Below are 22,409 nucleotides of genomic sequence, written 5' to 3'. Positions count from 1 at the left end.
TTCATTCCTAGACCATACTGGAACAATGAGCCTTCACTGGCTGTATTTCTTGATGGCTAAAATCCACTCACCCCTTCTTGGTGCAGCCAACATGGTGAGTGAATTAGACCAGCTGGGAAGCTGGATGGAAAAGGTGGTGGGGTGGAGTGATGGTTTGTGTAGGAGAAGTCTTACCTCCTCTTATCCCTAGATAACAGTGACCCTAAAAGTGGCATGAATGAGACTGTGTGCAAAAATACGTCATTAACCCCATTCTCCCAATCTTATCATACAAAGGTGCCATATATTATTTGCATTTGAGTGCTTTATTAGATTGGAATTGCAGTGATATTATTAACATCTGTACAAATGCACAAAATCTTGTCTCTTCTTGCTATAAAGAGATGTAAAAATCTGACCTAGTTGAACAGTCTTAATGAACTCATTGTCAACTGGTAACAATAAATGTGTTCACAATGCGACAAAAAGCTTAACATAAAATTAAACATATTAAATGCTGCAGCAAGTATTTACACGTATGTACCCCCCAATTTTTTTCTCCTTCCAATAAGGAAGGTGGTTGCTTTACAAATAGACAAACACACACGAACGCTTTGTTCTTTACAATTACAAACAACCCCAAGTCTAGAACTTAAAGTGACAGCACCTTTTTTGGGACTTCATTTTAATTAACACTTTGCACAGTGTTAAATTTTTTTTTAATTATATTTTTTGGACAGTATATTCCAGTTGTCTTAGAACCTTGTGTTTTAACTGAGCCACTTTTCAGGTCCTTATCAGAAGATCCCAAACCCTATGTCCCCACCAGGGAGAATACTTCAAGCTTATCTTTTCTCCAAGACAATTCTCAAAGGCAGACCTGATTCAGCAGAACCTCGAAGGCGAGAGGGTGAGGGGATCTTCTTTTCTATTGACTGGCTGGCTGGGAAGGGCCTTTTCTCTCAAACTCCCTCCTCTTCAGCACTGCCGATACCTTTTATTGTCTCCCACAGTGTCTGTAACACTGGAATTCTACAGGAGCAAACTAGGTTCTGATGAGTTTATTGTGCATAAGATTTTAACGACGTATTTAAAGCTAATTTATTCGGGTTCCACATTCTCAGTCCTGAGGCTAAAATGATTCTGTTTAAAAAAAAAAAAAATCAATCATATAAAGTTCTATACTATGAAACTCAATGTAAGAAAATCTTAAATGGCCTAGAAAAAGCTTTCTAGATCCTGGCTTCTAGTGAGCTAGACATTGTAAGTTGGTCTAAACATAAAAGTTCATAATTATTGATTCTTCTCTGATGATAAGCTTGGAAAGGTATCAGAGCGCCACTTAAGAATATTAATCTTTTAACAAATGTTGGCAATTTGGCCTCACCTCCTCTCCCTCTTCAGCTTTTGTTTAAATAGGATTTTTTTTTAAATAGACAATTTATAAGGAAAAAATATATAAACATTCTTTAAGCAATTTGGCTATAAGCATTAGGTCACTGAAAAACGCCACAAGAAATAGTAAAATATTTTGAAAGGACGTGCACTTTTTCATTTTTTATAACGAGCTAAAATCTTATTTCTTTGTGTGTTTTTTTTGGTATTGGATTTTATTTGTAAGTTTATTGCTTCTATGTCTTCTTTAGATTATAATTGTAAAATAGAGGTGCTGTCCCTAATTATGTTACAAGGCAACATTGCATTTTTGAGACCTAGGAATGACACGGTTAGGGTCGCTGTTATTTCAGCGGCTTTAGAGACACTATGGCTAGTACAACAGTCAAGCCTGCACCACGGCGCACGAAAGATGAAGTCTCCTGGCTTATTCAGGACACTTTGGTTCAGAGGATGAGATAGAAAATTCTTAAGCCTAGCTTAGCTGCTGCCTCACATCTTTTGCATAATATAACTTTTTTTTTTTTTTTTTAACATGCTATGAATAAGGGGATAAAGAGTATAAACCATATAGCGTACTGGCTCTTCTCCTTGGCATTCTCGTAGCAGGCTTCATCTAAGCTGATGTGAGAAACAAGTCTGAGCTAGGCTACTAATGAATGCATGTAAATGTACCTGGTGCAAATATTCTGAAAAGTATTTTAAATGATGCAGCTCAGAGCCTTAGAGGGACGGCAAGGGCGTTGGGTGGGGGGACGGTAAAGGCAAGTTTGAGGAGAGGGGAGAGGTGAGAAAGAGAACAAGAGAATGGGAAGGGACCACAAAAGCTAAAGTGCAATTTTAAAATATAAATTATTTGAAAAGCAGAAAGGAGATTCTAGATTGCTACTATTCTTATAGGCATGGTTTTATTCAAATTTAAATGGGTGGTTTCCTTTCCCTTCTCACATATACTGCATAATGGAGTTTGAATGACTTAAAGCTACTGCACATTGTTGGGGAGGGGACAAAAAGAACACTAAAGACGCTGAATAGTGCAAGGCATTCTAGGAAATTGGATGGAGAGAAGCAGAGATGAAGCTGTTTTTTACACTTTTACAAGAAAGTTGTTCCAGTTATAATTACCGATTCCCTTTAGCTGAACTCTGCTTCCTAAATAAAAGGGCTTACTTCCACAGTGAAAAAAAAGTAATGTTTAAAAAAAACTTCAAAATTTTAGTTTACATTTTAGTCAAAATGCAGACTAAAAAAAATAACTCACAGAGCCACAAAAATTCTGGAAATTTCTGTGCATAGAGAGAGATCTAAGCAAACATTCTACCACGTGATGGAGAGTAGGTGTTTGAGACCCTGAAAAATGAAGAAACGCACAAGTAGAGTAGTTTACTATGAACTAACACTTTAAAAACAAGTAGATCCTACAGAAGAATAGTGTTCAAATGGAATGTTTAAAAATAACATTTATTAATAAATATCTTATAAAATTCTAAATTAATAGATTCCTGTTCAAATTTTGCTTTGGTCCTTGAATTCCACTGTATACATACATACATACATATATATATATATATATTTTTTTAGATGGTTTTTATTAACCAGCACATTCTATCCTAACTGGATGGCTAGTTTTATAGCAATTACTGATGCTTGAAACTCCCCAGCCAAAGGTCTTTTACTGCAGCTGGTTTATGATTTTAATGACAAGCTCAACTAATGCACTAAAATTTACGCAACAGGCAACAACCACCTGGACATTCACCACTGATGCTTCTCTCTTCAGAATATAGAATGCATTTTATTTCATTGGCTGAATAGGCTCCAAAGAACATTTGCTCCAAGTGAATCACCCTAACGATTATAACTCACACTGCCATGGCCCACAGACTACTTGTCTCCCACAGGCAGTGTTAAGACTCTAACTTGCATACATTGGCTTGGGGATAAGAGAGGGATGAGTGTAAAGAGAAAACATCTGACTTAATGCCAGACTTTTTAAAATCTGTATATTCATTCATGGCTAGGATTTTCACGATGCCTGTTCTGGCATCATATGTTGAGAAATGTATCAAGGAGAAACAATTAAGATGTGGACGCTTCAATTTAGATGAAGGTTCACCCAGTAGAAATGCTATCAAGTAGAGCGATCTAATTTGTTCAGTCCCATCACGTAAGGCAGGGGAGGCACCATACAAGGTCCTAGGTAGGCTGGCAGTGATTTCAGAGGCAGATCCTGCCGATAACCAAGAAACCACACATGATTGGAATGCGGCAGCAGCATGCAAGGCCTTTCCTCCTTAGGATTAGGGTTCTGAAGATCATTACAACCGGCTGAAAATATAGATGGGTAACCCAATAATGGATCACAACAGAATATAGTACTTGGCCCAGGACAGGGCAGTGTTTTGTTCTGTTGTACATGGGGTCGTCATGAGTTGGAGCCAACTAACAATAACACACTAAGTGGTCACAAGAGGGGAATGTGGTAGAAAGGAGATGTTCTGCCTGAATGGCAAAAACTATAGAGCAAGAAAAAGAGATTTTCCCGCAGACAGATGATTCTGGAGTTTGGAAAAGTCTGGACCTTTAAGTGAAATACTTCATATTGATAAGACGATTGTTGGATTTGGCCAATGAGCCTTCGTCTTTGGGATTTCAAGGAGCACTGACAAATAGCTGGCCTCTTTCATTTAGTGTATTTCCACACTGCTAATGAACATACCTAAAGGCCCTGAGTATAACAAGAAGACAGTTTATTCTAATTATATGTTTAGGCCGGTTTGCTAACGTGTGTGGTTGGCTTGCCTACTTAGCATAAAAAACAGACATAATTGAGCTATATATAATACACATCAGTCAAACTGTCAAGTTGCTGAATTAAGGAAACTCAGGCAAGTTCTTAACTGCAGAGGCATTCAGTTTAACAACTAATCGTTTTAATCAAGAGGTGGAACAGAAGTAAACTAAACCACAATTTTAGTGTCAGGTCACTCCCTGGACATCCTGATAATACCAGTGGATTAAAAAAAAAAAAAATCAATTTCATTAAGTGCTATGCATGCAGTAAAGAAAGAAAAGTTTTTGCTTACTAAAAACAAAGCTAAATGTAAAATAAAAATTCAAAAACCCAAACAAACATTTCAATGCACTCTTTTTCCTTTCTTTTGGAATACAGGAAGCCCTAGGGAGGAGTTTTTGAAAAAAATTACTTGTAATTTCAAAACAGAGATAAGAAGGTTAACTTGTCTTTAAAGCTAAGCCTTAAACATTTCTTAGGAAGCCACAGTCAGGATAAGCTTATTATTCAGCTTTTTACGGCTGGGATTTAATTTTTTTTTTTTAACTATGAATTCAGTATTTAAAATACTTGAAAATGATATGTTTGCCTAAAATATAATAGAAAATCCTTTTGTATTTTTTTCTTTTTATTTATTTTCTTCTTTTTTTTCTTTTTGTTTTGATTCTTAGACCATATACCTAAGTCATGATCTTCGCTGGACATTTCTTTTGAAAGCACTGGATACATGGAAAGACTGCTAATAAATACTGATTTAAAAAGTAAGTTATTAGATAAACTGAAGCTGGTTATAAAAATCATGCTTTCATTACCTTCATACTTGCTTTTATTTCCCTCCAAAATAGAGTCTTACACTATAGTGAGAGAAAAACCAAAACACATCCTTCCTTTTTCTGAACTCTTATAAAAGCTACTACACCTTTTGTAAAATACCCTTCTTTAAAAATCCATGGAGACACACACACACACACACACACACACGTTAGGCGATCAAGCATTGAAATGGAGATGAAACACCAGCACCTGTCTAGACTGCTAGAGGGCAATATCAGCCCCTGTTATTAGTGAGATGCAATATTCATCAGCACAGAATGGCTTGTTCTGAGGAGGCACAACTGTGGTTTGGGGACTATCTGCTTTTTACAATGGGCAAGTCCATGTAAGTTGTTGAAAAAATAAATTAGAATTACTTAGAAGAGTAGAGTAGCCTGTGCCTGCCCGTGGGGTTCCTTCAGCAGCCAAACAGCGCTTGAATGGTTGTGGGAAGGCTGGGAATGCTGGGTTTTCTTTTGTTCTTTGTTGCCCCAGTAGTTAATCTCCTTCCACCCACCATAACAGCAAAGCTGGTTCCATAGGCTTAAGAAAATAATAATCATCAATCTAGATTAGCAGCTGATGATTGAACAAGTAATTTGTGTAGTGAGTAGAACCCTTCTGAATTATTATACAGCTCATGGATTTTCAATCTTATAGACAAGCCATATAAAACCAGTTGTAATTCAAGGGAACGATGTTATAGTCCCATATCATAATGTGTGCTTTCACACCTGAGGCTTACAGAGCTCCCGTCCCTTGTTTCTCACAGCTGGCATTCAAGAGTGCTTCACCTGTAGCTACACCACCTTTTATTTGCTCTCATTATTGAAAGTATTAAATCTGGCACATTAAACATCTCCTGGTTTCTATTTTGTAAAATGTAAGAGTCGAATGAACCCCAGCTGTGTGTTATGGGCAAGGAAAGTAATGGCCAGGTTCACACTTTTTAGAAGTTTTTTTTTTTTTTTTAAAAAAACATGATTTTCTTCTTTACATGCAATGCTAAAGGAAAAAAAAAAAATGTAAAAGAAGACAGTCCAAATGAAGAGTAAAAAGTGAGCTCAAGAAAAAGTGGAAATGGAAAGGAAAACTAGGTATTCAAACAGGTTGACCAAAAGAAGGAGGAGAGGTGGTGAGATGCTTGGTGGTTTGATTTGAACATCAATGGGTCTTATAATTTTTTTTATAGTGAAAAGACAAAAAATTGTGGAAAAGGCTCCGTGTTTATCTGAGATACTGGTGACGTAACTGCCCAACTCAACACATATTGTGATGTCATTGGACTTCTCATCCAGTCACCTTGGATGGGTCTTACTTGACATCTAGGTTTGCCTCGTTTTGGCTAAAAGCTGAAGATTAACAAAATTCACTGTTTCAGGCAAAGGGTTGGATTGGTAAGAATGAAACCATGACTATATACAGAAAGAGTTCAGTTTATAAACAAGTAACTGGTACCAGAAAATTGGAGAAAAGCACCAAAGCATTTCCCAAGCTGATAGGTATTAATTGCATAACTCCCTTTTTTTCTTATATAACTAAGTAAAAAAGACGACATTTCCATAATTATTATAAAAATGAAAGCCAGTCTTTGAAGGGCTGAGGAGTCTTCCAGGTTGGAGTTAATTCTACAAATGCCCTTAAAAGAAAGGACACACGATATGCTACAGCTCCTTTAGGAGGCTAGGTCTGACCCATGGATTTTAAAGAATTGGATTCAGGTCTGTTCTGTGAGTGGTGAGCTGACTGAGGGTGGAGCTTCCTACGACCTCGCTGACAGACGAGGAAGTGGTGATGGTGTTATGCTGGATGACTTGCTGCTGGGAGCAAGCTGGGACAGGGCTTGCAGGAGGGCTGCTCTCTGGACCTAGAAAAAAAACACATATGCACATACCAATACAGCTCTTTCTTGCGTGGGCTTGTGGACTACCAGCAAAATATTATTAGACATGGACTTGAAGTAGAAGGGTTTCACACATTTTCTTCTGAAAGTTAATTTCAAAACTTTATTTTAGACTGTAGTCACAAAGCTATGCCTTCCCAGGTTATAGCTACGAGCAAAGCCATGCTTTCTGCATCAGCAAAACGGGTTGATTGTCTGTGAGTCCTGGGATGTGAGCTTCCCCATCGCCATCCATATATCAAATGTGGAAAAATACTCACATGTGGTGGGAGAATCTGTGTTGCTCAATCTAAAAAATTATTTGAAAATAAAGTGACCTTCAGTCATGAACCCCTTCTCCTCCCACCATCCCCTACTCAACTAGCATTTAATCAATAGACATTCCAGGTACAGCTATCAGGATCTAGAAAAAGAGATCCATTTTATGCATTGGTAAACTGAGACCATGTCACTAGCTTTTCAGCCCAGTGAGCAACATGAAGTACTGAGGCATTGGCTGTGATTCATCCCATGCTTGAGTCCCAGCCAATGGATTTCTCTGGAAGACTACTAAGCCAATGGCAGTTGGGCTCCATCAGACCACCTTCCTACTGGCTGCAGAACTGGAATTGGTAGGATTTTACCAGGAAAATCCTACCAGCAATAGCTTAGCCAGAAATTACCAGGATGTGGTGAGCATGGTGATGGATAGGGGTCAGGAGAAAGGGATCCCACTGGTGGAATAGTCTGGCAGCCATTCAAGAACTCTAGCATGGGCTCTGCCTGGGTATGGAACCTACACTTCCCTTTTGCTCTTTCAGTAAAATCCAATGCAAAAATTAGTGGTAAAACATAGGATGCAAAGAAAAGCAGGCAAGTCAGTGACTTACTTAGATATCCTTGTGATTCTTTCTGCATGGCTGTTATTGGGCAGTCTTTATGCGTTAACAACAACTGTTTCAGTTGTGCCACTTCATTTTTCAACATGGACACTTCATTCTAGAAAGAAACATAGCAAAACTATATTGAGAAGACCAGAGAAAACAAACCCAAGTACCTTGGGCTTTAAACAACGAAACTAGCGAACTTTTCCGTTATGTCTGAATGACATTAAGAATATTATTAAGCGGGGTTTACCTGAAAAATGTTGTATGCCATCAGTTTGGCCTTCACATTTATCAGGGACTTTCTGAAGAGACGGGATTTTAATTCAAGGGCTGAACGCTATTACAATGCCAGACCATACCCTTCATGTAATGGGCTCTAGAGCCAGGTGACTTCAGTGGGAATCCCAAATCTGCACTTACATTGTATGATCCTGGGCATGTAATGTACCCCAGCTGAACCCCAGAAACTTCCTCCATCAGATAGGGATAAAAGAGTACAAGTAGTCCCTGACTTACGGAAGGGGTCTGTTCTGATGACTCCATCATAAATCAGTTCTAATGCAAGTTAAATACCTCATTTTTTAAAAAGTTTTCATCATTACTGTCTTTTATTATGAGTCTCTTTATAAAAAGAAGCTAGACAATATGAAGAACATGGCATCAGGATTGGAGGAAGACTCATTAACAACCTTCGATATGCAGATGACACAACATTGCCTGCTGAAAGTGAAGAGGAAGCACTGATGAAGATCAAAGACCACAGCCTTCAGTATGGATTACATCTCAACATAAGAAAACAAAAATCCTCACAACTGGATCAATAAGCAACATCATGGTAAACACAGAAAATATTTAAGTTGTCAAGGATTTCATTTTACTTGGATCCACAATCAATACCTGTGGAAGCAGCATTTGAACAAATCAAACGATGTATTGCATAGGGTAATTCTGCTTCAAAAGACCTCTTTAAAGTGTTGAAGAGCTAAGGTGTCACTTTGGGGACTAAGGTGTGCCTGACCCAAGCCAGGGTATTTTTCAATTGCCTCATATGCATGCAACAGCTGAACACTGAATAAGGAAGACCAAAGAAAAATTGATGACTTTGAATTATCGTGTTGGCTAAGAAGATTGAATATACCATGGACGGCCAGAAGAGCAGACAAATGTGTCTTGGAGGAAGTACAGCCAGAATGCTCCTTAGAGGCAATGATGGTAAGACTTCATCTCATGTACTTTGGACATGTTATCAGGAGGGACAAGTCCTTGGAGAAGGACATCACACTAGGTAAAGTAGAGGGTCAGTAAAAAGAGGAAGACCCTCAATGAGATGGATTGACACAGTGACTGCTACAATGGGCTGAAACATAGCAACAATTTGAGGATGGCGCAGGACTGGGCAGTGTTTCGTTCTGTTGTACATGGGGTGGCTATGAGTTGGAACTGACTTGATGGCACCTAACAACAAAAACATCTTTATAAATCATAACATTGAACGTCCGCAGGTGAGCATCCGAGAATAACATCAGCAAATTATGCGCTGCAGCACTGTATATAGTATGTTACTAACGATAAGATGAACAACAAAAATAAGAGCAGTCATGAGTGCGGTTCGTCCTAACTTGAATACATCATAATTTGGGGACTACCTGTATATAGTTCATGGTGTTGTTGTGAGTACTAAATGAAGTAACAGTTGTGAAACACTTAGAAAAATGCCTAGTACATAACAAGCACTCAATTTAGCCATCAAAATAAACACCTTTGCACTGTCTTACAGGCTCAGGTTGGCATTCAGTATGAGAAGAAGGTGCGTGTGAAGTGTACATTGGGGATAACTATATGGGAAGATATTAAGGATTGAACTGTGCCCACTCCTCCCCCCGCAAATATGTATTAAAGTCCTGGCCCCTATACCTGTGGATGTGATCCTATTTGGAAACAAGGTTTTCTTTGTTATGCTAATAAGGTCATGCCCAAGTAGGGTGGTCCTAAACCAAATCACTTCTGAGTTATCGAAAGAGCAGAATAGACAGAGACACCGCCACGGAAAAGACACATGCCAAGGAACGCCAAGGAACTCAAGATGCTAGCTACCAACAAGGAAGGACTTCCCTCTAAAGCCATACCCTAACTTTGGACTTCCAGCCTCCTGAACTGTGAGAAAAGGAATTCCTGTTCTTTTAAGGCAGCTACTTGTGGTATTTTTTGTTACGGCACAGGATTAGTGGCTTCAAAGTGAAATGCCCTCAGAAAAAACTGACTAATCTACTGTCGGATTTCCCCAAGGAAGTTCGAGATGGGCTACAGTTCAATGGAGCATGTCTACCTGCCCGATGACCACTTAGCAGGTGCCATGGAACCATGTGGTGCCATGTTAGCTATCTACTGGTGGGATGAGGTCAGCCCAGAGAGGCAAGGGAGAGTAAAGTAGCGAGGCATGATTGAATTAATTTCATCAGTTCATTAACCAATTTGGCTAATTCCAGTCTGAAATATCAGGGTGTTGTGGGTTGCATGTTTTTTTCCCCCTTATTTACTTAGGTAAGTGACTTACATCTCCACTTTATGAAGTAATTCATGAAGGCATGTTCAGAGCTTTGTAAAATAATATATTTGGCGCCAGCTGTCTAAAAATATAAATATATAATAGATGGCTGGCTCCAAGGTGCTTCCACTTGATAAAAGTATACTATAAACACAGCGCTATCTCAAATAAGCCCTTTTACAATTCTGATAAATAATACCCTCTCTGGCCAATGTGCGTTTGTGGCTGCCAGGCTTTAATATGCCACACGTAGGAGACTTTTTTAAAAAAAGCCTGCACACAGAAAAAGCATTTTAACAATGCTGTCATTAAGTTGTGTCTACACCTTTGATATGAATTTGGCCTTTCAGGCATGTATCTATCACCGAGAAAAGTGAATTTTGGATTCTAGAAGTTACTTTTTTTTTAATTTAAAACTTGTTTTAAAGAGTAACTCCCATTTCTAAATTCATTGGTGAAACATTGTAAACAACCATATACTGAATAACATTAGTAACAAAGTAATAAAAAGTCACAAAAGTTTTTTTCTTTTCTTCTACAAACTTTACAAAATAAAAATGCTTATCTGAGAAATTAGCATTAATGGTGAATAAAATCACTTAGTTGTCTAGGAAAATTTCTCTTAAATCTGACAACGTTCACAGAAAGCGAATTGTACCTCCTTCCTCCAAATAAGTATGATTGATAAGGGGCTCTTTCAAAAGCCAAAAGTGACCCTTTTCAATTCCGGTGTCAGTGGGACAACTTTATTTATAGGACTATTTTAGCCTTAAATACTACTTTGTTCCTCTCTGCTTTTATGTCCATCTAAATTTTAAATTCAGACAGCCTTCCTTGTTTCGCCCGATTCTCCCTCTGCTTAAAGAAGCAATGAGTTGTTTATGGTGATGGCAAATTTGACAACAATTATTGATAACAGCTGCCCAACATGATTAATGTAATTGATACCACTAAATGGTACATGTGAAAAAATGCTGAATTGGCAAATATCATGTTATATATCTTTTTACAACAACAACAAAGATAGCTTGTATAAAAGGAAGTTACTTTTAGACCACTATATAGAAAGCAATCCCAGGATGAAAACAAAACAAACAAACACAACACCAAAAGACGGAAAAGGAAGTTGAAATGTGTTAATATATATGTATTTTTTTTGGCCTCAGATTAAATGTTATATTATTTGCATTTGAACTACAGACATAACACTTCTTTCAAATCACTACTGCCAGACACCGGCATCCTAAGTCAGAAACCTTCAGACGCAGATAATACAGACAAATGGTTCTTAGGATATGGAGTCAAGTTCCAATTTTTAGTGAACCCAGCTGCCCTTTCCTACTGTGACGTAGGAAACAATCAACAAGGCTAGTATGAAAAACAAAGCAAAACAAAACTAGTTCTCTGGTTTTCTTATACTTCTGGGGAAAAAAAAAAAAATCTTCTTGGTGGCTGTCTTGGAGAGGCTGAATTCAGGCTCCACTTCTTCCCCGCTATGTTCTGAGCAGTCACACCCTTTCTAGGCAGGGTTCAATCTCCCAGGCACTAATTGTTCATTGCCTCTTCCTTAAGAAAACACTATGAATTCCGTTATTTGGGTTTCTGCAGTTGCAAGGAGGTAACTGTTTATGATACTTGGCACACAACAAACTGCTTCACAATAAGCAGTTTCCATGACAGGCCACTATAAAACAGCACCAATCTCTTCTCTGAGCAGCATATGTGGTATTATGACCTACAGCCAAAGCCCCACACAAAATATATGATTTCAGTGGCATTTTTGTCTATGGATAGCAGTATACTTTATTACCAAACCGATGCACTGCAAGTATAGAAACTGAGGCCCTGAGAGTTGTGAGGGCCTGTAAAAATGAGAAATCTGGAGAACGCCATGACAACTGACCATCATTTAAAGATACATATGAATATATGCATCTTTCTTAATGTAATGTGTTAGTATGTTGTTTATGCCATGTTATGGTTGAAAAACAAATGTCACTTAATATCTTCAGTAGAGAAGAACAATCAGCCTCTTGTTTATATCATATACGCATGACTATGATGCTAACTAAAGGTCTTAGAGTCACAGATGGGACAGTGGTGGCTCAGTGGTAGGATTCTCGCTTTCCATGCGGGAGACCAGGGTTTAATTCCTGGCCAATGCGCCTCATGTACAGCCACCACCCACCTGTCAATGGAGGCTTTGTGTTGCTATGATGCTGAATAGGCTTAGAGCTTATGGATGAAAATGGACTAGGAAGAAAGGCCTGGTGACCTCCTTCAGAAAATCAGCCAATAAAAACCCCATGGATCACAACGGTTGGACCTGCAACTGATCATGGGGACAGGGCAGGATGGAGCAGCGTTCTGTTCTGTTCCATCGTGCATGGGGTCATCATGAGTCGGGGTCAGCTCGAAGGCAGCTAATGACAGCAACATAGTTGCAGCAACACAGTCACCGAAGCAACAGAAATCCATGGGGCGGCATCCAGCAGGAAAAGGAACTCTTAACTGGGGATAATAGAGTTTGAGTTCCCAAACTGCAGCACTAAGTAAGTATAAAACAAGGTGGTCGGACTAGTTCTCTAAATTCCTTCCGGCAAGATAGTTTTTTTTTTTTTTTTAAATGACTGTTTCTATGTTGCCTTCTATTGAGAAGGCTAACTATCTACGTACCTAATAAAGGATTCAATCTTGATTTTTATTCATTAATTAATTACTTTTGATATTCTCAAAATTGCTTATATTTTATAAAGGAGCTAGTCCCAGTAGCTTCTGTGCATCCAAATCTTACCGGGACAGATTTCAAAACAACCTTCTCTGAAACATCGCAAAGTTTCAGTTCAGAGCAAAATCTTGCATCTTCTTGACTGTATATATATTTTTGAGCGAGAGTCTGTAGAGACTTCATCAGGTTCCCTAAAGGGCCTTCGGCTTAGGAAAGGCCAAGAATCACTGCCCTAGAGAAAGAAGAGTGAATTGTGCACATTTGTAATCATCTGAAGTGTTCCATGTTGATAGGGTGATCGAGGTAGGAAAAGCATTCAGCTGGCTATATTTTAAGGAGAAATACTTCTCAAAGCAACATAAATAGGAATCACCTAGGATTCATTTTGGAGGAAAGCAATCAGATAGCCAATGTTTTCAAATGTATGAAAGAGAAAGCAAATGTAGTCTGCAACTCTAGTAGGGAAAGAAAAGCCAGGATTTCCTGAGGCATTTTCTTACTCTGAATTGCCTTGTTTTATAAATTGAGGTGATGCATCCATTTTTCTTTATAAACTGAGGTGATGCATCCATTTTTCTATTCCCTGCGTGTAGTTTATAATAATAGTTTTAGGTCTTAACATCAAAGGGCTTCACAAAAGCCAGTATTAATAATAAAATTGATTCTCCTGCTGAAATCAATCCTTTATTTTTTTCATTTTTCTAAACTAATTAGGGTTTGCCACTCTAAAGCAGTCAGCTATTTAAATGTGGGCTCTAAGAAGGTAGGTCCAGTTGGATTAATCTATTCTTAAACCCAAAAGGGTACCTCGGGATGAAGCAGCATCCTACAGAGACATTCAATACTACAAAAACATATGGCAAACAAGAAGTCTCTAATAGCTACCCTTTGCAGGTTTCGGCTTTGGTTGTATCATTTTGCTATATGGTAAAACCAGAAATGCTTCTGGGTGCAAGCAGTACTCTGTGCCAAAAAAATAATTATCAAAATGGGCCCTGCAATATAGCCTTTCTTTCATTTTTTTTTTTTTTTTTTTGTAGATTAGCTGAGGCCGGGTTTGGTTCACTCTGAAATAAGGGACTTTTAATTTGTCAAGCAGCAGTTCCCATCTGGCCAATTTTCTTGCCAAGTTCCAAACCTGGGCTTGTGTGTCTAAAATTTCAGCAGCAACTTGGACCATGTGTCTTTGCACTAAAAAAGAAAAGCAATTCTTTCCATGGGCAACCAGATGATTTCCATACCATCTATTGAACACATACGATCTACTTAGCACTACATCAGCAGTTGACGAATTTAGGGCTGATCTTAGCCACTCTGTTATAAAAAAAGAATGTGGGTTCCTTTAGTTTAAAGATTTTCTAAAATGGAAGATCACAACGCAGTAGGTTTGGTCAACAGAAGACTTGCTTGGGTCCTCATTCTGCCATTACTGACTGTATGACTTTAGGGAAGACTACTCATTTTTCTGAGGGTCAGTTTCTCCCCATAGAAAATGTTAATTTCAGTGGTTTCTAATATTTCTCTCAACTCCTATTCCTATGTTGACCTGCTGGGCAGAGATTTGTTGTGAGACTAGGAAATGAAGTCTGGAGGTATGATTTTATTTTCTTAGGTTTGGTTTTTCCAATTTGAAGCTCTGCAACCTAACTAGAAGGCTCTATGCTGGGAAACAACTCAAAAGTGGCAGCTGGCCATCCAGACCTTGGATATTCCGTTTGGCTGGAGTTTGTTTGCTTAGCACCTTCCATTTCTGTTTACTTAAAGCTTGGCTCCCTGGACCAGCCTCAAGAGAGACACCTTTTTCTTTTTACAAAGGTCCAGTGAGAGGGAAAGGGTCATGCAAAGGTAGCGGAATCTGTAATATACTCTCTAGCATCGCAGGGCCTGATGCAGAAGGCTCAACATCACAGAGAACAGTGAACAGTTGTGGTCTCTGTCTCTCTGAAGTGGTTGGAAAACATCAATGATTTAGTCTTCTTCAGAGACTGGCCCTTGATAGGGCACTGCTTTAACAACCAAAGGATACAGATGCCTGCTGAAAGGACTCAGTCAAAAAAAAAAAAAAAACCAAACCCGTTGCCGTCGAGCCGATTCTGACTAAGAGCAACCCTATAGGACAGAGTAGAGCTGCCCCATAGGGTTTCCGAGGAGTGCCTGGTGGATTCAAACTGCCAACCTTTTGGTTATCAACTGTAGCACTTAACCACTATGCCACCAGGGTTTCGGAAAGGACTCAGTAGGATTTTCTTTTTTTCCTGCTTTTTGGGGGCTAAGACGTCTAGCGTCTCCCTTCCTTAGCCATTTTGGCTCTAAAAACGTAAATATTAACAGGTTAGAGTTTAATCAAGAGTAAATCTGCTTTATGTGCTTTGTAAAAGAAATCGTAAATACACACATGCCAAGTCATGAACGTGTCTGCCCACAATATAAACCAGCATCTTTACTTTTCCTGGCTGTCTACCGTGACTCCTCCACACTTTCATACTCTAGGGCTGTCGTAATTACCCTGGAGTGATTCTGTGAGAACATGTTAGTTAACATTGGTTTTAGAAACTTTTTGGCACCTGATATATGTCAGCCAGCTATTCATGGTTCCTTCATCTAAGGCAGTGGTTCTCCACTGAGGATAGCTTTGCCCCCCAGGGAACATGTGGCAATGTCTTTTTGGTTGTCACAATTGGGCAGGGGGCTTTCTGCTGACATCTAGTATGTAGGTACCAGAGATGTTGCAAAACATACTACAATTCACAGGACAGCCTCCCACAACAGAGAATTACTGGGCCTAAGCAGCCCTGGGGGTACAATGGTTAAGTGCTTGGCTGCTAACCCAACAGTTGGAGATTGAACCCACCCAATGGTTTTTACAGTAGAAAGACCTGGTGATCTGCTCGCATAAAGATTACAGTGTAGGAAACCCTATGAGGCAGTTCTACTCTGTCACATGGGGGTGTTCTGAGTAGAAAATTGACTTGGTGGCACCAACCACCACCACCAACAAAAGTCAATAGTGCCAAGATTGAGAAACCCTGATCAAAGGCTAGACCTGTACACCTTCAGTTTCCTCCCCTTCTCTGAAATACTCCCAAAGTGGCCTGGTTATAAAATGTCCTCAGTGAGCCACTCATGTAAAGCAAAAGTCATGCCAACTTCAAAGGTCCTCCTGCAGCCCATTCCTGAAAACTGGCAGCAAATTCCAGGGATTCCCAGGCTTCGGTCATTGCAGAGCCACCATTGTCATATTTTCCAGGTCCACACACACCAGAACTTTTATTTACTTAATGTGTTTGTTCAAGCTAACTCGATTCTTCAATGATTTAGCCTTGCCCTTACCAATATCTGTGAAATTGCCTTTTTCAACACACACCCAAATATATATATATATAGCTATTAACATTAAAAATGCTTATCCATGTTCTGCCTAAAAGTTTCTCACATACTACTGTGCATGCCAGATTCTAGAATTACCAGCTTTCAGGTTGGCGTGACTTTCAAGGTTTTTGATCCCAGCCATCCCTCTGTGGCTTGACTCCCTTCAATGACACCCTTGCCAAGTGGTCAGCCAGCTCTCGGGCTCTCTGGTAATGGGGAACTCATTCATTTATTTAGCAGGTGGTTACTGGGTCTAGGCACCCAGGGACTTACCACATCAGCCACTATGCTAGATACAGGGGATAGATGGCCATGGTGGGCAGTGTGGGGGCATTAAGACACAGGTCCCTGCCTTAATGTAGCACACCAGCTAGTGTGAGGAATCCTTATCTTATTTCTCCCCATATCTGCTATATGTTTCCCAGCTACTTTCTCATGTCTATCACAAAAAGAACGATGCATTTAAGGTAGAAAAGAGAAAACCCATAAATTATGGAACTCGGCGCATGTATAACCCAAACTTTCCTTGTATATTTTAACTTGCACACTGCAAACCCCAAGGCCTTTTCCGTTTAATGTAATTGAATATGTAAAGGCTTTGGGAGTACGGCACTCCAAAGTTTCCTTTCTAAGGATGCACAGAGAACCAGGTGGGGGAAAGGATGAAGGTGACCTATGAACTATAAAGACGCAGATTCTCCGTACTGCGGGAAATCTTTCTCCCTCTTCCTTTCACCCTTTTGCCATTCTCTCAGCTCCTGGGGGCACTGGGCTGCTATCCCCGGGCTGTTTTGTCACATAGCTATTTAGTTTCCTTTTTTTCTGCTGGTGAAGAGGACATTCCTTTTATGTTAGATCAAGAGCCATGAACGGCATCATTTATATGGTATGAAGTCTGGTGGAGAATCCCTAGATGCTGGATTTTCTTCCCCTTCTCCCAAATATTCCCAAAGAGGCCTGGTTACAAAATGTCCTCAGTGAGCCACTGATGCAAAGCAAAACTCCTGCAAAATTGAAATCATGTTGAGTAGAACAGATAAAACATGCGTTTTCTTTCAGAGCAAAATAGTAATCACAAGCCTTACTTTCTTCCACAAAACAAGATAATCTAGTATAAGCCGAAGTGACCTCCACACCTAGCAAATATAAATAACTGCCTTTTAGTTGAAGATTTATGATATATCAGGCACTGTGCTAACTGCTTTGTAGACATTAATTCATTTAATTTGTAGACATTAATCCATGCCAACAACTCTATGAGGTTATTATTTCCATTTTATAGATAAGGAAACTGAGAGCTGGAGAAGGTTAAGCACAGTATAATTGCTCAACTAGGGTTTGAACCAAAGCTAGTGCTCTCGGCCCTACAACTTAGTTGAACAGGCCTTCTCCTTTCCAGAGCCTTGTAGGATGACAGATTTAAAACGGAATGGATTGTTTTTGTTTTGTAGAGTGTCCCAGAATTAATAAAGCACGAGGAGTAGCCTCCAGTCCCTCTGTGGGCTAATGTGTCCTACTACCTCGGGGGCCAACAAGTGCCTGAGGGGGCAGGAAATGCCAGCTGTACACAGGGCCTTTGAGTCAGAGGAGAGAGACAGCGGCCTCACCTGAAGCTGCATGTTTGTCTGGGTAAGTTCTTCTGCTTTCTTTTCCAGTGACATCACCCAGACCTTCCTCTTCTGTCTGCAGCGGGTGGCAGCTGCCCGGTTCCGTTCCAGAAATTTCCGCCGCCTCTCGTCGGGATCCTCATCCACCACCCTCCGCCGGCGCCCCCCTGTGGGCTGGGGCGGCTGTATCGTCTGAGTTGGCTGCATCTGTTGTGTCGCTGGTGATACCTGCAGGGACCCGGTGGGAGGGATGGCGGGGATAGGGAAGGGAGATGTTGGGTAAGGGAAGAAACCCAAGCCAGTGTTAAAATGCAAAACACACAGTCAACTGCTTTAGTAAGCATGTCAAACTTGTTTCCTAAGAATGAAGTAAATAATGAAATCACTCATTAAAAAAAAAAAAAAGCATCACTGAGCTATATTCTCGTACAGGGTCGCTATGAGTTTGAAATCAACTCAATGGCAGTGGGTTTTGTTTTCTTTGGGTTTTTTTTTTTTTTTTAGCTATAATCTAGGACATTCTGGCAAGATGTAGGCGTGACTCGTGAAAAGATTTAGCCAGATACCACTCCGATTGTTCCTTGCCAGGCATTGACCTCATCACGGCAGAGGAAACATTTTGTTTCTCCTTCGGATGTTAAAAATGTTCTCTCTATAGTACGTTTGAACACTTTACAGCAGCCCGTGTACCGTATGGGGTGCACAGAGACAGGTCAGGGTTACCGTCTGAGTATCCATGATGATACGTCAACTGGAGAAAACGTCTTCCGGGCAGGTCGATGGGCTACTTTTCATGCTACCGGTGTTAAAACCGTGTTCCTAAAACACTCATCTGGGACATCATCATTACTGTGAGTCCTATCAGAGCAACTTGTCAAGTCCGGGAAGCAGCTGAAATCCTGTTTTCATTCTTTCACTGTTCTTAATGCCGAAGACTACCTGGACTTGCAAACTCCAGCCAGATCAGCCTACTTCTCAGAGTGTTGAGTCAGACACGAAGTTACAGGAGCCCTTCTGGAGCCGGAGGTGATTGGAAACAGGGCCCTGGAAACTATGCAATCGATACCTGAAGCAGCAGCAAGCCCCCTTACATACTGGGTATGTGAGAGAGTGAGGGATGCCTGTGCATCTCCATATACTTCCATCATAAGGAAATCCTAGGAGGGGCAAAGCACTTTATTAAACATTTTTACTATGCTTACAGATTCCTTGTAAGGTCTGCATGGGGCTCAGCGACATCTAAGATTTTGGAGACCCCCACATATATAACTTTATTTCCCTCCACGAGTCAGACACACAGCACCTTGTGAAATTTCTACGACTGACTCTTTATATGTCTGGACACCTAAGGCTTTCCTTAACGCACTTCACTTCCTCCCCCTTACTCATTTTCAATAAAGGGGGTCTTTTTTTTTTCCTCTCCCATTTCTCAGTCACTTAGGTTTATAGCTGTAATACCTATAAAGTGGTTTTACAAGAGACATTTAACTAGCAGAAATAACAGGCAAAAAGTTTTAAAACTGAAGCCCAACAATCTTTTCTACCACATTCCACCCCTATGATTGAAATCAATCAGAATGACTGTAATTACACCAATAATGGCTACTGGCTGACATCAGCTGACTGCTGATGATATATTTTAATCCTAAACTCCATCAAACCTTATGTGACTAACTGTAAAAGAATTAGATCAGGATTGAGGTTGCACTGCATCTCAGTAATTTTATTTAAAGCAAAGACATTTTCTAAAATGGTGTATTGGCTATTCCCATCCTCCTGATCACAGAGGAATAACAAAATAAATTAACGGTCTAAGGTCTTACTCACCAGAGTGGCTGGTGAAGATGTAATCCTTGTTGTTGGCAAAGATTTAGTGCTTCTCACTGCAGATGCTAACCTCTGAGCTAACTACACCAAAGTAAAGCATTAGGAGAGAATGGACAAACTGCTCTATTTTCGCCTTTACAATTTCTTTCTGTGAAACGGAGATCTCTTATGGCCAGCTCTAGACAAGACTAAAGTAGGTAAAACTGGGTTTTAATCTCCCTTGCAAGGACCTCTTTTTCAATACTGTATACTTCTACCCTGACTTCACCAGCCTTTATCCCCTGACTCTTCCTATGCCTTCATCCAAAGGGAGAAGTAATGCGGAGACTTCAGGTTCAGTTCAAGTTCAGGGTATAATGTATGGGTTGGTTAGAAGAAATTTCCTGTTAGTCATGAACTGACACCAGGACTTTGAAATCTCATCCTTACACGTAAAAAAAAAAAAAAAAAGAAGACCACAAATAGCCAAGAAAAATTGCAAATGTAATCTTAAGGCCTGAATTTGTGGCCCTGGTAAGTGTCATTAATGATGATTCTAATTTTCAAAATGGAATTCTGTTCACAGATGCTTTAAAAGTTTTGATCAAGAAGAATGCGTTGCGATTTCAAAAAGACAATGTTTATTTCTAAATAACCTTAGAGTCTCAAAGTTGGAAAGGCTTGAAGAAACCTCTATTCCCACTGTTCTAACAATAATACAACTAAACAACATGTCCAGATCTCAGTCATCAGCCAATTTAGTACAATTTAAGGGTGGTATTTCAGAATACTGTCTAAATGATTTTGGTCAAATTTTAATAAGCCCAACTTAGACTTTTTCTTTTTAGTATAGGAATAAAAAAGGAACTGTTCCTGCAGCTAATTATAATAGCAGTTAACTAATTGCATATACAATTGACCACTTACCACCTTGAAACTGAGGGCAATTGGACAATTGGCCACTTACTGCCTTGAAACAGAGGGCAATTAGCTAATTGGTAATTAGCTAATGAATGGCTTTTATATTCGAAGGACTGTTAAACTTGTCTGTGAAAATAACTTGCCCACAAAGCCAACCAAAACGTGATGCTCCCCTTTTCCTTAAACACAAACACACGTTTGATTCTATTTGCCTATCTTTGACCTTGCGGTTTTCTTTTTCCCTTCTAAATATACATCTCAGTACGGCATTTGACTAAAAACGTGACTACAAAGGCGTTCTGGATAGCATTTTATCTCTAAACTACTTACTAAACTTCTATCATATTATTTCAGTTTGGAAGCAATCATGACTGATGTATTAAAGACAGAGCTGATGACTTTATAGACACTCTCTTATTTAATACTCCTAAGAACCTACAAAGCTATTCTATTATTATCCATATATTATAGATGGGAAAACTGAGGCTTAGCGAGGTTCATTAACTCTGTTCAGAGCCGTCATACAGCAGGTAAGCTGAAAATTAATTAAGGCTTTCTCATTCCAAAACTTGTACTCTTCCTCATTACAGACAACAAGGATCTTTGCAAAGTAAGTTTATTTCAAATGATTAAGTTGCATGTGGATGGCCCAATTTGTGGATGGCTGTGCAGGTTTGGTGTGTATGTGTGTGTGTGGAGGGAGTTAAGGAACTCAAAAGCTGCCTGGTTGTGAAGTCTTGTCTCCAGAGGCAGAGGATAGAGATGGTGAATAAGTGTTATTTGGCGGCTCCAGGCTTCCGACTCCATTCTGACCCCTCTGGTTGCAACTGGGCAGTGTGGAATGGGCGGAGGGGCCGACAAAGGTCATCCTGCTTGAGGATCCAAAGTGTCTGGGGCTAGCCATGCTCCCAGCCATGCCCTTCATCCACTTACTAAAACCCACTTGGGTACATGGGCTGGGTGACATAATGTCTGCCTGGTCCCCCAACCCTCTTTCAGTTTAGTCTAAATGCCGGCTTTCTTTCTAGCCACTCCTGGTGACTCTCCACTGCTGGGATTTGGCTTTCTCTTGAACTGATCATCTACAGAGCTTGGCTCTCTCTGCTCCCTCCAACGCATTTCACAGTCGTTGGGATGAGTCACCTCTCTGCACCATTTACACAGCACCTTTTGCCCTAGCATCCATTACCAGTGTCTTTGTCTGCCTTGAATTGTTACTCTTTAGATTTTTAACATTTACTGTTACTCAGGTGATTGCCCATTGTATTTAACTTCCATTTTGCAGGTGACAAAATTGAGTCTCTGCGATGTTGATAAAGCATGGCAGCTAGAACCAGTGTTAGAATTAACCTATTTTTCTCTTTATTCATGTCTTTTCTTCCCAAGCTTACATTCTTTCCGATGCTCCCATTGATGTTCCTCTTTTAGGGCTAACTTTGTAACACAATGCAAAAACAGATTTTGGAGAACATGAAGTTCACATTTGCCCCTAGAGACTGAGGCTGACATATGATATATTAGTTATAGAAGTTAAGATCTTGTAGGGCGTTACAGATAACCATTACCTCCTTGGAAATGAACAGAGTTCCCCCAGAGTGCCAGATAGAACCCCTGGGCTTGTCAAACGAGGTTGACGCGAATGACCCCAGCTTTATAGCCTGCACTGTTAACCAGAAGGGGGAA

The 22,409-nt window shown here is 39.9% G+C and overlaps 1 protein-coding gene across 7 annotated transcripts in view; it reads right to left on the bottom strand.

Annotated features, from left to right (window-relative positions):
• Positions 1-306: 306 nt before the first annotated feature.
• The window catches only part of CREB5 (cAMP responsive element binding protein 5), a 471,478-nt gene continuing 449,375 nt past the window's right edge, over positions 307-22,409 (bottom strand). For 5 of the 7 annotated variants that reach the window (XM_049894543.1, XM_049894544.1, XM_049894545.1 and 2 more), the window contains 3 exons: positions 18,000-18,227; positions 7,754-7,862; positions 307-6,848 (listed from right to left, as the gene is read on the bottom strand). In XM_049894543.1, coding sequence (XP_049750500.1) covers positions 6,685-6,848; positions 7,754-7,862; positions 18,000-18,227 — 501 coding nt within the window. In that variant the 3' untranslated portion in view covers positions 307-6,684. Of the gene's footprint in view, positions 7,174-7,753; positions 7,863-17,999; positions 18,228-22,409 lie in introns of all 7 variants that reach the window. The other 2 variants (XM_049894547.1, XM_049894546.1) reach the window with 2 other exon arrangements.

This window comes from Elephas maximus, chromosome 8 (genome assembly GCF_024166365.1).
Source record: "Elephas maximus indicus isolate mEleMax1 chromosome 8, mEleMax1 primary haplotype, whole genome shotgun sequence".
In the NCBI taxonomy this organism is placed as follows: domain Eukaryota; kingdom Metazoa; phylum Chordata; class Mammalia; order Proboscidea; family Elephantidae; genus Elephas; species Elephas maximus.
This window is presented reverse-complemented; position numbering and strand designations above follow the sequence as displayed.